Genomic DNA, 12524 nt, shown 5'->3' with positions numbered 1-12524 from the left:
AAAACCATTTCTGGAGTTCTGATATTCCTGTGAAAGGGTAAAGATTCTGTATAAAATAGTTATTCAAATATCTAAAAAATAAAAGCAAAGAACATTAATATACTAGTCACATAATGGAAAAACATCAAAGTTAACAAATGTATTAGAAAATAATTATTCTGCACCTAAAGGTATACAATTAAAACCTACCTTAAAATGCCAGCTGATAGCTCTCAAAGTAGCAAAGTATTTTAAATCAAATGATAAAATGCAGTTCTGTCATAGCTGCATTGAAACTAGCAGTTTCATGGAATCTAGTAAGATTCCTAGAAATAAAAAGATTGGGATACATCTTAGAATACTAGATAACTACATATAGCTGGAATCATAAAACTATACATATTCAGTGCTGGTAAGTTTATGCTAGGCAAAGTAATGCAATAAAAGCAGATGACACAATCATGAAGTTTACTGAAGCATTTACCCTTTCTGTGAACACTTACTAACAATGGTTTAGGCTTTTAAAATGTATCACATTTTGGGGAGAAATACTATGAGAGTATTCTAAAGGTAATCTTGGGTTTATTGATCTTCATTAGTCTAAGTAGCTGCCAAGAAGGTAGGAATTAGAAATGGAAAGAAGTAAACTATAATGTTAAATATTTTCAGTGGGTATTCTTGTTTTGTACGGGTAAACTAAAATTTAAATAAGGATTTTTAAATACCTCTCCTTCCTTCTTGCCCCAACTTAAAAATTTTATACAGATAAATTCCTCAGTTTTGTGGAAATAGAAAATACAGTGTGGTGGAATTTTTTTAAAACTTATATTATTCTTTACTGTACTTTATCCAGAACAACCATAGGAGACTTCTCCCACACAATCTACTTTGGTGACAGAAATGGAGAGACAGAGGGTACCCCTAGTGGCCACTGCAACTATTGTGGTACCTTTTTCACTCAAAGTAAAAACAGAGGTATTGACAAGGGAATTGTTAGAGTTGCTATGACTGGTTTGATGATAATGTTTAAACGGGAAGTTTACTAGGAGTAAACACGCAATGTACAATGATACCTGATTATTTCTAATCATCTGAAAAACAGAAAGATTTTCATAGAACTTGAACAGAAATGTGAACATGGTTTTCTTCAACTTTTGAGGATTTTTAAGAAAGATTATAAGATGCCCCAAATACCATCTTCACAAGATGATGCATCAAACCTTACTGTTGCTGATCATATATAACTTTTATTCAGTTTTTCCAATACAGTCTTCATTTTATTACTGTTTTTTTGCCCATATACTCAAATTATTTATTGAACTCATCACCTCTGTGAACCCTTGCTGTGTGGCTTCAGAAAAGCAATACAGTTCTTTGTAGATTGTCACAGTATAAGTTACATAGATCAAAGCTGTAACTATACCACTTGTACTAAACTCATGAAAGCATAATCCATAAGTTAATTTAGGCACAGAGACAAATACATAATTTAACAAGGAGTTTGTCTGTTTCCTCAGGTTACTCCATGAGAAGAAGATTGATCAAGTAATAATGTGTTTAGTTGTAATGTTTACTTTTCAGTTTTCCCATTTTAGTTATCGGTGTGTATAACAGCGTACATTCTGAAAGAGGAATGTTCTGGTTGGTTGATTTCACAAGAAAAGTATTCTTAATCATAAAATCCTGGAAGTCCATATAAATATAGAAATTAAAATTCTCCTAGTTTGCTAACAATAAAGTATTAATGTGTTATAATCATATCAGAGTGACTAAGGAAACAAATATGACTAAACACACAGTTACTTTTTAATTGACAGAATATTTTGGAAAAAATTATTTAGTGAAAAACTGCCAATATTGAGTATAACCGTATACTTATAACTCTTATAACTATAAGAGTTTATTTCCATTTTACATGTTACTTCTAAGCTAGAAAAATATCGTAATCCAGGCGTTTTTAACTCAGTAACTATGTACATACAACTGCTTGAATGCTTTTCTTGCTTTCAGGTATCCCCATCCTTCTGTGTTAAAAGCCATTTTTCTCCTCCTTCTCAAACTTGGATAGCTGTCTTCTGAAGACTCAGTTCAAGCATCACCTACTCAACGACTCTTCTCATCTCTGAATTGGGTTAATTGTCCTTCCTCTCTACCTTGATAGCATCTCTTGCCCAGCATTTGAAACATTGTTCTGTAATAATTTGTTTTTCTCCCAACACTGTAAGCTCCCCTAATACAAGTAGTACATCTTTCCAGTGCTTAGCCCAATACTTGAAACATAACAGATGCTCAGTTTTTTTTTTAAGTTATATAATGAGAGAAGGTAAAGGAACTATTGTATAAACATTTTAAAAGTTAATAATGCATTATTAGATTTTGTTAATATACAGCAAGAAAGGCTGTATAATCATTACTATATTCTTTATTTCATTTGTCAGATAATAATGTTTATTCTTTGATTTAGGTGTTTACTGTTGGCAGAATTTGTGCTGAGCGTACCAGAATTTATCATAAACTGAAACATTTTAAGTTCAAGCTGTACCAGGAATGTTGCTCCATTGCAAAGACAGAAGAAGTTGAAGACGAGCAGGTTAAAGAAACAGTGGAAAGAATTTTCAGTCAGTCAAAGGATAGTGGCTGGATTAAGGAGGTAAGGTGAATATAGAAGGATCATCTCATTCATAGATTCTGGAGCCTAATTATGATCAGCGAAAGGATACAAATGACTAGAAGACATTGAATTTTAAAAGAGAATCTCTCCTTCCGCCCCCACCCCCATCTTTGTATTTTCTCTTCTTCCAGCCATTCCTTTCATGCTTATCATTGTCCAACCCTGAACAGGTGCCCTGATGTTCTAAGCATTCCTTCAGCTCATCAGATAAATTGAAATCAGCAATAATACCGTCCTGTAATGAAGGGCCTCTGTCCTTTCACTTTTATATAAATGGTATTCCTTACATATATATTTAGTCCCCTTATTTTCTTTGACGAAGTGTAGGACTCACCTCTGCTTGTCTGCTTCCTATTCTTTAGAACAGTTCTTGTGACCTGAGAGTGAAGAAGCACCTGGTGCCAATCTGAGGAAAGGATCACGGCTGCCAGTTCTAATACCACCCACATCCTCTTCTTGAGGACATGGGCTGAGCAGTGAGCACTGTAACTGAAGATCAAGGGGAATGCAGAGGTTTCAGGCCACGGCACTGATTTTGATTCCCCCAAATCCTGTTGATCACTAAATTTGATATCAGGGATAAAGTGGGGGTTTTGAAGAGTGCACTGGATTCCCGAAGATCTGCTGGCAGCTCATAAGCTCTGGTCTGCTCACAGAGCTTTTAAAATTGCTTATGGTACTTGGAAAGAATGCTAATATGATTGCAATCTTCTAAAACAAGTCTAGTTACGTGCATGTATGAAAGAAAACATATAGTAGATTTGCAGGCAACTCAGATCAACAGTATATTTAATCTTAAAAAAAAAAAAAGGCTGACTTAAGATCTGTTGCCTGGGTTATTTACATCATAGGGAATTTGTAAAAGAGGAAGATAAAAAAGAAGAAAGCTTAGTGAATAAACTTATAAGCAAAGGGAAAGAAAAAGAGAACAAACAACAGGAACTTGTCAGGACATGTCATGTTCCGCAGAGGTCTCCCAGTCTGGACAGTGACATCAGAACTGATTTCCCTCTGACAATTATCCTCCCACCACAAACCCCACCTGGTGATCTCTCTGCAATCCAACCCCCCACCCCCCAGTCTGGACCTTTGTGTAGTCTTTCTCTCATTTTACCCTCCTCAGCTTTTTATCTTTTACTTTGCTTCTACTTCTCTCCCAGTGCTTTCCTCCCTGTCCTCCTCTGTGCTTTTCTATTTGCCTTAGTGGGGAACCATTACTTATCCAGTAAGTCCCGTCTTCATTCTCCATGATGATGTGAAAGTCTTAGCTGCTTTTATTGGTGCATTTAAGGGTTGCCAACCCTCTAGTGGAGTTGAAAAACCTACTGGGACACCATTTTTTAAAGAATTGTGTACTAGGTATAGAAAAAAATCACTGTGAACATACTGTACATATGTAATAATAGTATATATTAAGAAGAACATTAAACTTCTTGCAGAGAAAAACTAAAAACACTACTAGATCATGTACCTTAGAGAAAGATTAACAGGGTTTCTAACAGAAGGGAACTGGAATAAGAAAAAAATATTCTTAGGAGGAAAAAAGTCAAGTATTCTATTAAACTTCAAGAATAACACACAGCATTGGGCAGTTATTTCAAGTTCATGCATGTTTAGGACAATGTGCACATTTTTTTCCACATGTAATACCAAAGAGCTTCATTTTCTTTTTGGGATCCTTCCTGCTTTAAGAATACTTGTCTATGGATTTTCTCAAAAGATGTCCTAGAGACTAAAGTTTAGAGCCACTGTAAACCCATATGCAGCTTTCTGTGCTATGATTAAACTTCAGAATTTATCAAGTACTCTGACATTTCACAGCATCACTCCACCTACCCCTCAGTGTGAGTGTCCTTGTGTGACACCATTGCATGAGCTTGTGACACACACCTTCTTCTTTGGCTGCAGGCTCATGGTCATAGCTACCCTAACCCTTCTGAATGCCAGGGCTCCGTGCTGCTCCAGTGGCCCCATCTGAGGCCTTTTTTCCTCTTACGTCCTTATTATTATGTCAACCTATTCTTTTACCTCATACAAACTACCTGGTCCTGGCTTTCCTCCTAGTTTGTTTTACACACCTTGTTTCTTCCCTTCCCTGCTCCTCCCTCCTCCAAGTGTTTCTCTTGCATTGTCTCAGGACATCTCAGCATTTCTTCCCAAAGACCTGCCAACTGGACTGACTTCATTCTTTTTGTTCCTTCTCCTAACAGTTGAGCTAGGATGATCTGTTTTTAACCTAGGATGATGTTCAAGGGTAGGAGCTACTTGAGTGTAAGAAAGGAAAGAGTGATAAGAAAATTAAAATAAAACCAAAACCTATAATAAATGTAATAAAAATAATTGTCTCATTCTAAATTAGACTAGAAGAACATGCTATCATATGCCACTGGCAAAATTCTAACAGGCGTTCTTATTAAGAAGAAAGTGAATGTGATGATGGGATTTCCAGAAAAGTTGAAGATAGGGTTATTGGGATGGGGTGATGAATATGTGAACATCAGGAGTGGAGAAAGTAGGTCAATAAAAGTATCAAGTCTCAGTTTTATAATTGTATGTAAATTTTAAATGTATTACATAAAGATTGTTACATAAGAAAGAATTTTAAATAATGATTTGATATCCCATCCCTTCCTGAAACTCCTTATGCGGGCTCTTCTTCTTTCCCCCTTTAAAACTTCTTTCTTTTTCTTTTTCTTTCGCTTCTTAAACTGATGTTTCTCAAATTGTGGCTTTAACTACCTATGTCAGAATCACCTAGAAGTTTGTGGAAATTGTGTAGCTCCTAGCCTCATGGCAGTCCTGTTGAATGAGAATCCTTAGGTTAAACATCTAGTATTTAACAAATTAGGTGATTCTTAAACAAATTGAAAATTGAGGGCTACTGCTTAAAGGTACATTGTCACTCTAGGTTCCCTTCTCAGTCTCTATATAGCTCTCTGCCTTGACAAACCCACTCCTTTCTTCACGTCTAACTGCTGTTTCTGAGCAGAAGACCCCAAACTTCTTCTTTTATGTTCTGACCTCTTTTCTCACACTCATTTCCACAGTTCCAACTGTTTTAATCAGTAGGTCCATCCTGGCATTCAAAGGGGTTAACAGAATAAGATCGAAACTCTCCAGATTTTCAGTAAAAAAGAATGATGGAACCAGAATCTTTAGGTGGAGAGAATGACCAGGAAATATAGACTGCCTTCTGAGTTTCACTTTTCCTTTGAAGGGCTTTCTTTTTTCTTATTAAAGCTGACCCCACCTCACCCCCGCCTTTAAATCTCAGAAATAGCATACTATAATGGTTAAAAGCATGGATTTAAATATTTTCTAGGAGTAGAATTTGGAAGCAACTTACTTTATTTCTCTAAGTTTTCTCTTCAGTAAAATGGAATTAAAACAATAATAGAGTTTTGATTGGGAAATTAAATGATCGACACATTTTAAGCATTTAATACTGGACCTAGTGATTAGTCAGTGATCAGTTAATGTTAACTGTTATTAGTAATAAAAGCGAGGAGAGGTTTCCTTCCTTTTCTTAGTATAGCTGGGATAGATTATAATTTTCCAGAACAAATTTAATGAGAAAAAGGAAAACATAAAAAAAGGCAAACTTTTAAGGTCTAGGTTTCTAATTGTAGAGTACTTTACTTCTATCTAATAGAACCTGTCGAAGTTCATGGTCAAAAGAATCCCTAAGTAATCCAAAGGTTATTTCCCCTTCTGTTCTTTTCTTCATTCTTTCCAGAGAAGGTGATCCCATCAGAGATCTTTGAAGAGAAAAAACTGTCATGGCCCTGCCTAGAAGGAAAACACACTCCTCCTATACTTTTCCATAGGTTCCTATTACCACAAAATTCAGGGTCATCAGGATCTCTCTTCTTCACTGGGAATAGAACTAGAGTTCCTAAGTAGAGAAACCATTAGGTCAGTTAATCTCCTCAACTGAAGTCAGCAGTTTGAACTTTCCAAATCATCTGTGGAATTTCCAAATCATCCTGACTCTTCTCTTACCCTGTCCTACCCTGGTCTTGACTCTTCATCTCCTTTGGTTGTCACTTGAATTTGGAATCTCATTACCTAACTTATTACAATAGATTAATAACTAAATGCCAAACTATTCTAGAATGATGTTTTACAATTTTTCTTAAAATACACCCCAGATCATGTCAGCCTCTGCCTTAATACTTTAGCAGTTTCACATTGCCTGTCACATTATTGCTAAACTCCTTCACCTAGCATTTCATACTTTTTATTCTGTGACTACAACCTCTTTGGTTCAGTCTCATCTCTCTCCATTCCTCCCCAAACCCCTCAAATTATAGTCAAATCCCATACTTTCTTGCCTTTTTACTGTTGTATGGACTGTTGCCCTTCTCCCACCAAATCTTTGCCAACCAAATCCTTTCTCCCGTGACAGTTTAAGTGCTACTCTTTCCTGATCACCTCAACTAACCATGGCTATTCCTCTGAACCTTCATACAGTGTCTATATAGTTCTTTAAGGCACTTGTTATTGGTGTATTACCACTGAACTCTGGCCTCCTTAGGGACAGGGAAAGCAATTTCTTTGGTACATAGACAGCCATCAGAAAGTATTCAATATATGTTATATGTTCAACAAATTTTTGTTGAATAAGTTATTGAAGTTGTTATACTTCTATAAATATGATAATAGAAAAATTATATTTTATAAAAATATTATGAGATTAATAATAATGTCCAGCTTGATTTCTTTCCAATACTTTGAGTTAGAAATGCTTATTTGAAATTGTGTCCCTGTTTATAAGACTTTTGTTCATGATTATCCTGAAATGAGAAGTGAACGTGTTCCTGTTTGTGTCTATAGATTGAAAAGGCCTACCTTATCTTCTTTGCTTTGAGTAAAATAACTAGCTTTTTTATTATATACACAGAAATATGGTCAACTTCAAGAATATCTAAATTGGGCGGATTACTTTCAAGATGAGAAGTTTGACTGAATTGTAACACATTTCCTTCAGAGAAGATTTTATAAATTCCTGTAAATGTGAAGATCATGGGTCTTGTTTCTCTGTATCATGTGACATATTTGTATATTTTGTGTGTATTTTCATGGCAAATATCTTGTTTAAAACATATATTCATCTTAATTTCCATGAAATGGCACTCTACAGTCAAATAAAAGTTTTATCTGCTGTACATAGAAAACATTAGCCTAATAATTTTTAAGTAAGAGTATTTTAAAGTTATAAAATAATGCCTTTATAACAGATGATTATCAAGCAAATGAGCTGTTCATGTCCTGTCAGCTTAGTAGATAAATATTGTATTTTAAAAATGAACTCAGACTAACATCTATGTGTATTTATTATTGAATCCCTACCCAGATGTTTTTATTATCCTTTCACAGTATTAAATGATCTGCACTGATATATTCTTTACTGCTGTCATTATCTAAATCAGTGGGCCATGGAAGAAACCTAATGTTTCATTCAGTTCAGTCCCCTCATGTCAGAATCAAGACTGTAGTTCACCCACTCTAAAGAGGAGTGCTTTTCTCCTTTTCTAATAAGTCTTTCAACCCTCATATTCAGGAATAATTTCATGATATGTATTTTCATGCTTCATAATGTTCTATTTTTTATTCAATTTGTCTACATGTTAATGATTAAGATGTATTTTATTTATTTTTATCCATAACCCTTCCCATATATGTATTTATGTTAGGATCCGAAGACCTCAGAGAGACAAATTCAGCCAAAAATAGTTTAAAAGCATACTTTGGCATCTGCCTTGCTTTGCACATCTAAATTCTCCCATAATATAATAAAGTGAAATGGTTTCCTGGTGACCAAATGGAACCTGTCTATTCTGTATCTTTAATTCTTAAAGGTAATATTATAGTAGGATCTATTTTTCGGTGCAATTTTAGATACTTGTTTCTGACCTCAAGTGTTGACTGAACCTGGCTTCAGTTGTTATGCGGTTCATGCATGGAGTTCAGTGTATGTGCATACTACACTTCATTAAGTCCTTACATAGAGATTACTTAGTATTTGCTTCAATTTTCTGAAATTATCCCTATTCCTATTGTAAGCAAAACACATGGAAAAAGCTCACAAAGTGCTGAGAATACTGATGCTGATGTTTCACGTGAGGAGTACATACCTTTTTGAAAAGTGTGAAATAGAAATTTCAGTCACATATCTCTATTCTTATTTCTCTGGCATATGGAAATAATCCTTAACTAAAATGAAGCCATAGTTGAGAGTTGAAGATGAAGTGACAGTGCCCCAAAAGAAGCAAGGCAGAACTGAAGGAAAAGTAATAGTCAAGTTGGAAGGGTAAAGGATCATGAACAACTTGTAGAAAGGAAGGCCATGGAAAATCAAAGTGAATGATCTGTAAAGTATCTCTAATGCCCCCAGGAGCATCACTTCTCATATGTGCGCGACACCGCAGACAAGCCCGAGAATGCTAAAGAGTGAGACTGCCTTCCACCTGGAGAGTTTTTAAAATTAATTTATGTATTGTTTTAAATATCATGCATTTAATTTGTAAAAATTAAGGCACTAATGATTAGAGGGACTTAATGATGGCAGCTGACCCAGTTCCTAGGTCAGGCATCTTGCTGGCATGAAACATTTTTCCCACAGGAACAGCATTCTGACTGTTGATCAGGAAATGTAAAAGTAGTTTTGCCGATGTCTGCAGTTACTGCAACCAAGCAAACTTCATAAGTGGGTGTTTGAAAACTACAAGAGGCTTTTTAGGTATATGGTAACACCAAAAGAATGGCAGAGAGACAAGCTGTTAGGAAATGGAAATGAGCCTGGATTGGGGGGCCAAAAGCAAGGAGTCCATAAGAAAATTGAAATGTTGAAAAAACTGAATTAACCTCGAACAGGTATTATGACATGCTGTATTATTTTATCATCATCATAACCATCAACATCATTTGCTTTAACACCAAAAAATACTTTGTAAATTCAAAATCTTACATGTCTGTGAAGTGTTTAGATCTTGGCGTTTATTACTGTGGTGTTAGGTGCTTTAATGTTAAGTAGCCATGGTTAGGAGAGATGATGAGTCAAAAATGGACAAGTAAAGGGAAAGCAATCCTTGATGAATTCATATGGCTACACAGAAACTTAAGGGTTAGAGAACAATACCATTAAAAGGAGGGGAGGGAAATAAGGAACAAAATAAACGTTTATTTTATTGGCAGTTGGATGTAATTGACCATGCTTTCTCACTTGTCTGCTCTCACCTTCAGATGGGTGGTTCTATTCACTACTCATTTCTTGGAGGCTTAGACTCTAGCAAGCTGATTAGAGTGTAATTGCAGCTTTGCGATATTGAGGCAGCAAGTCCAGTGGTTAAGAGAGCACAGGTTTGCCATCAGTGTTGAGGTAGAGCCCTGAGCTGTTATTTCCTAGTCACATGAACTGGAACAAGGAGTTTAATTTCTGGGAGCCTCAGTTTCCTCACTTCTAAATGAGGTTAATAATACTTAGCTTTCAAGACTGTGGATTAAGGGAGATCTATGTGAAGTGCTGTGCCTGAAACAGTGATTCAATAAACGGTAGCTGATGTGAATGGAAATGAGGATGTGCATGATAATGATTTCAGCTTGAATTTAATTGGCTGTAAAGGAAAAATGTATACAAAAGACACTCTTAAAAAAGTGACTTACACCACTGAATATAGTATGAAAATCTATTAAACTCCTGCTTGACATGTTTTTAAGGTATGTCCCTGTCTAGCATGGAAATCAAAATTAGTATCAGAAAGGAACAGCGGATCTGACTAAGGATTCTGAGTTACTAATGAAAATCAATGCTACGGCATCACTGTCCAGTAAAGTGTTTTAAATTTAAATGTTACATTTTCTCTTTTATCAAGTATGATTGCTGAATATAAAGTACCCATATAATGGAAGATAATGTCTAATGAGTACAACTTTTTAAAAAATCAAATGTAAAATGATCAAAACTCCTTCAATTTTTAATGACACCTCATGAGAGAGTTCCCCATCAAATCTGCATACCTAACAAAAACATATTCCTGCCTTTCCCCACATAACTAGTGAGGAACTTAGCCTTGGAAAGGACAGATAGAAGTTCCAATGAAAAGTAAAAAAAAAAAAAAAGTTACATTCCATCAGAGTATACTTGTCCCCAATTCCAAACAAATATTCCAGAACTTGTGAAAATAAAATGGACTAAAGCAGACCAGCCTATTGGGAACTAAATTGTAAATAAATCCAGTCTTAACCGTGTTTCCATTGAATTTACTCATTCATTTCTATCCATAGGTCAATTTGGAGAAGGGCTGTGTTACTGAGGTGGGAGAATTAGTTTAGATTAATGAAGTCCCATTGCTTGAGACCTCAAATCCAAATGACTTCGGAGTTAGGACACACAACCTAGTTATGGTCCTGACGATCCCCAATTTTGTGCTCACCTAAACTTCTTGAAACTCCACGGTTACATACTGAGTTTCCTCCATGCATATGTAAACCGGATAGCCATGGATCTTGCAGTTACTTGTCATAGGTAATCTTGTATTTTCACAGAAAAACCTTCATTTTGTTTTCTGGAACTGGGACCGGTGATTTCATCGTCATAAAATCTTTTATTTACCCCTGCTGAATTGCTTGTAATCACCCAAGCTGACTTACCCAAAGACGCACAGAACAGGCAGGCAGGTAGACAGACACTGGCCTCCCCTTTCCGGGTGGGCTAGCGATGTGATTTCCTCTGCACCCCACCCTCCCCCCCCCCCCGACTCCCAACACGCACATCCTCGCCCGCCTTCCTTATTATACTAATGAGCATTTCCTCGGTGCTCACCCAGCTCTCGCTGGGGTGCTCAGTGGTGTCCTTTACAACATACTGAAAAATGAAAATGATATCCTCAGGGGGGCGTCAGGTAGGTCTGAAAGGGAAAATACATTCCCTGGCCGGGAATTTCTTCAACATTTAGAGCTGGTGAAGTACATGTGTAGAGGTTGGGGAATTTCCCCAGCCTTCCCCACTCGGCCAAGTCAGGCTAAGGGAGCCCCGCCGAGACGCGCCACGCGCAGGCTGTGGGATTTACGTCTTCGGCCACTGGGAGGCCCTCTGCGTTCCCCTTTCTCGGGCGCCCGGCTGCAATTACTCACTCGTGCAGTGACACCAGCCTTCCACCAGGGAGCCGCCGCTCGGCTCTCCCGCCCGCCCCCTCCCCCCGCCCCCATCTGCAGCTTGCTGGCTCTCTCTTTCTCCCTCTCTGTCTCACTCTCTCTCTTTCTCTCCCTCTCCTATCGGAGCACAATGAAAGCCTGTGTATCGCCGTGACTCCGGGCAGTGGAGCCAGTGTCAGCAAAGCGGCTAACAACAGACGGGAAAGAGAAAGGAAAATACAAGCTACTTTTTTTTTTTTTTTTCCATCTATAAAGCGGAGCAATACAGGAGATAGAACCACATTGCTTATTGCGAGTCCAGACCCTCAGATCCACTGGCCGGGGATGGAATGTACAAAAGTGGACAGAAAAGTGGCTGGACATGACTCGGTGCAATTTGCTGGAAGTTTGTAAGTTTGACCATCGTTTGTAAATTACTCTCGGAAGAGTTTGTCTCTCTTGATACTGTGTTAGAATAGAGCCGGGGGTGAGGAAGCGTAAGCGGGAAAGAAAAAAAAATGTGTTGAAGGATCTCTCTCAGTGGCTAGCGACTTCAGACTGCTTTCATTTAAGGCTAGGAAACCTTAGAGGGAATGAGGATTTTTACCGGTGATTGGATTAGCTGAAGAAAAGAGCATGGTCCGAAAGTCCAGTTACTGACATTGTTAACAATTGGAAAGCTATCTCCCTCTTTTGGGAGAAGACAACATCCTACAGTACCCCAAAGAGAAGAAAACAC

At 37.1% G+C, this 12524-nt stretch overlaps 1 protein-coding gene across 3 annotated transcripts in view; it reads left to right on the top strand.

The window, feature by feature from the left end:
- CCDC82 (coiled-coil domain containing 82) overlaps positions 1 to 8478 on the top strand; it is a 32242-nt gene extending 23764 nt beyond the window's left edge. For 2 of the 3 annotated variants that reach the window (XM_080815311.1, XM_080815312.1), the window contains exons 7-8: positions 2444 to 2629; positions 7554 to 8478. In XM_080815311.1, coding sequence (XP_080671437.1) covers positions 2444 to 2629; positions 7554 to 7619 — 252 coding nt within the window. In that variant the 3' untranslated portion in view covers positions 7620 to 8478. Of the gene's footprint in view, positions 1 to 2443; positions 2630 to 3012; positions 3524 to 7553 lie in introns of those variants that run through there. The other variant, XM_080815313.1, reaches the window with a different exon arrangement.
- The last annotated feature ends 4046 nt before the right edge of the window (positions 8479 to 12524 follow it).

Source organism: Martes martes, assembly GCF_963455335.1.
Source record: "Martes martes genome assembly, chromosome: 10".
Classification (NCBI taxonomy): Eukaryota; Metazoa; Chordata; class Mammalia; order Carnivora; family Mustelidae; genus Martes; species Martes martes.
Note: the sequence above shows the minus strand (reverse complement) of the source record. Positions and strands in the feature narration are given on the sequence as shown.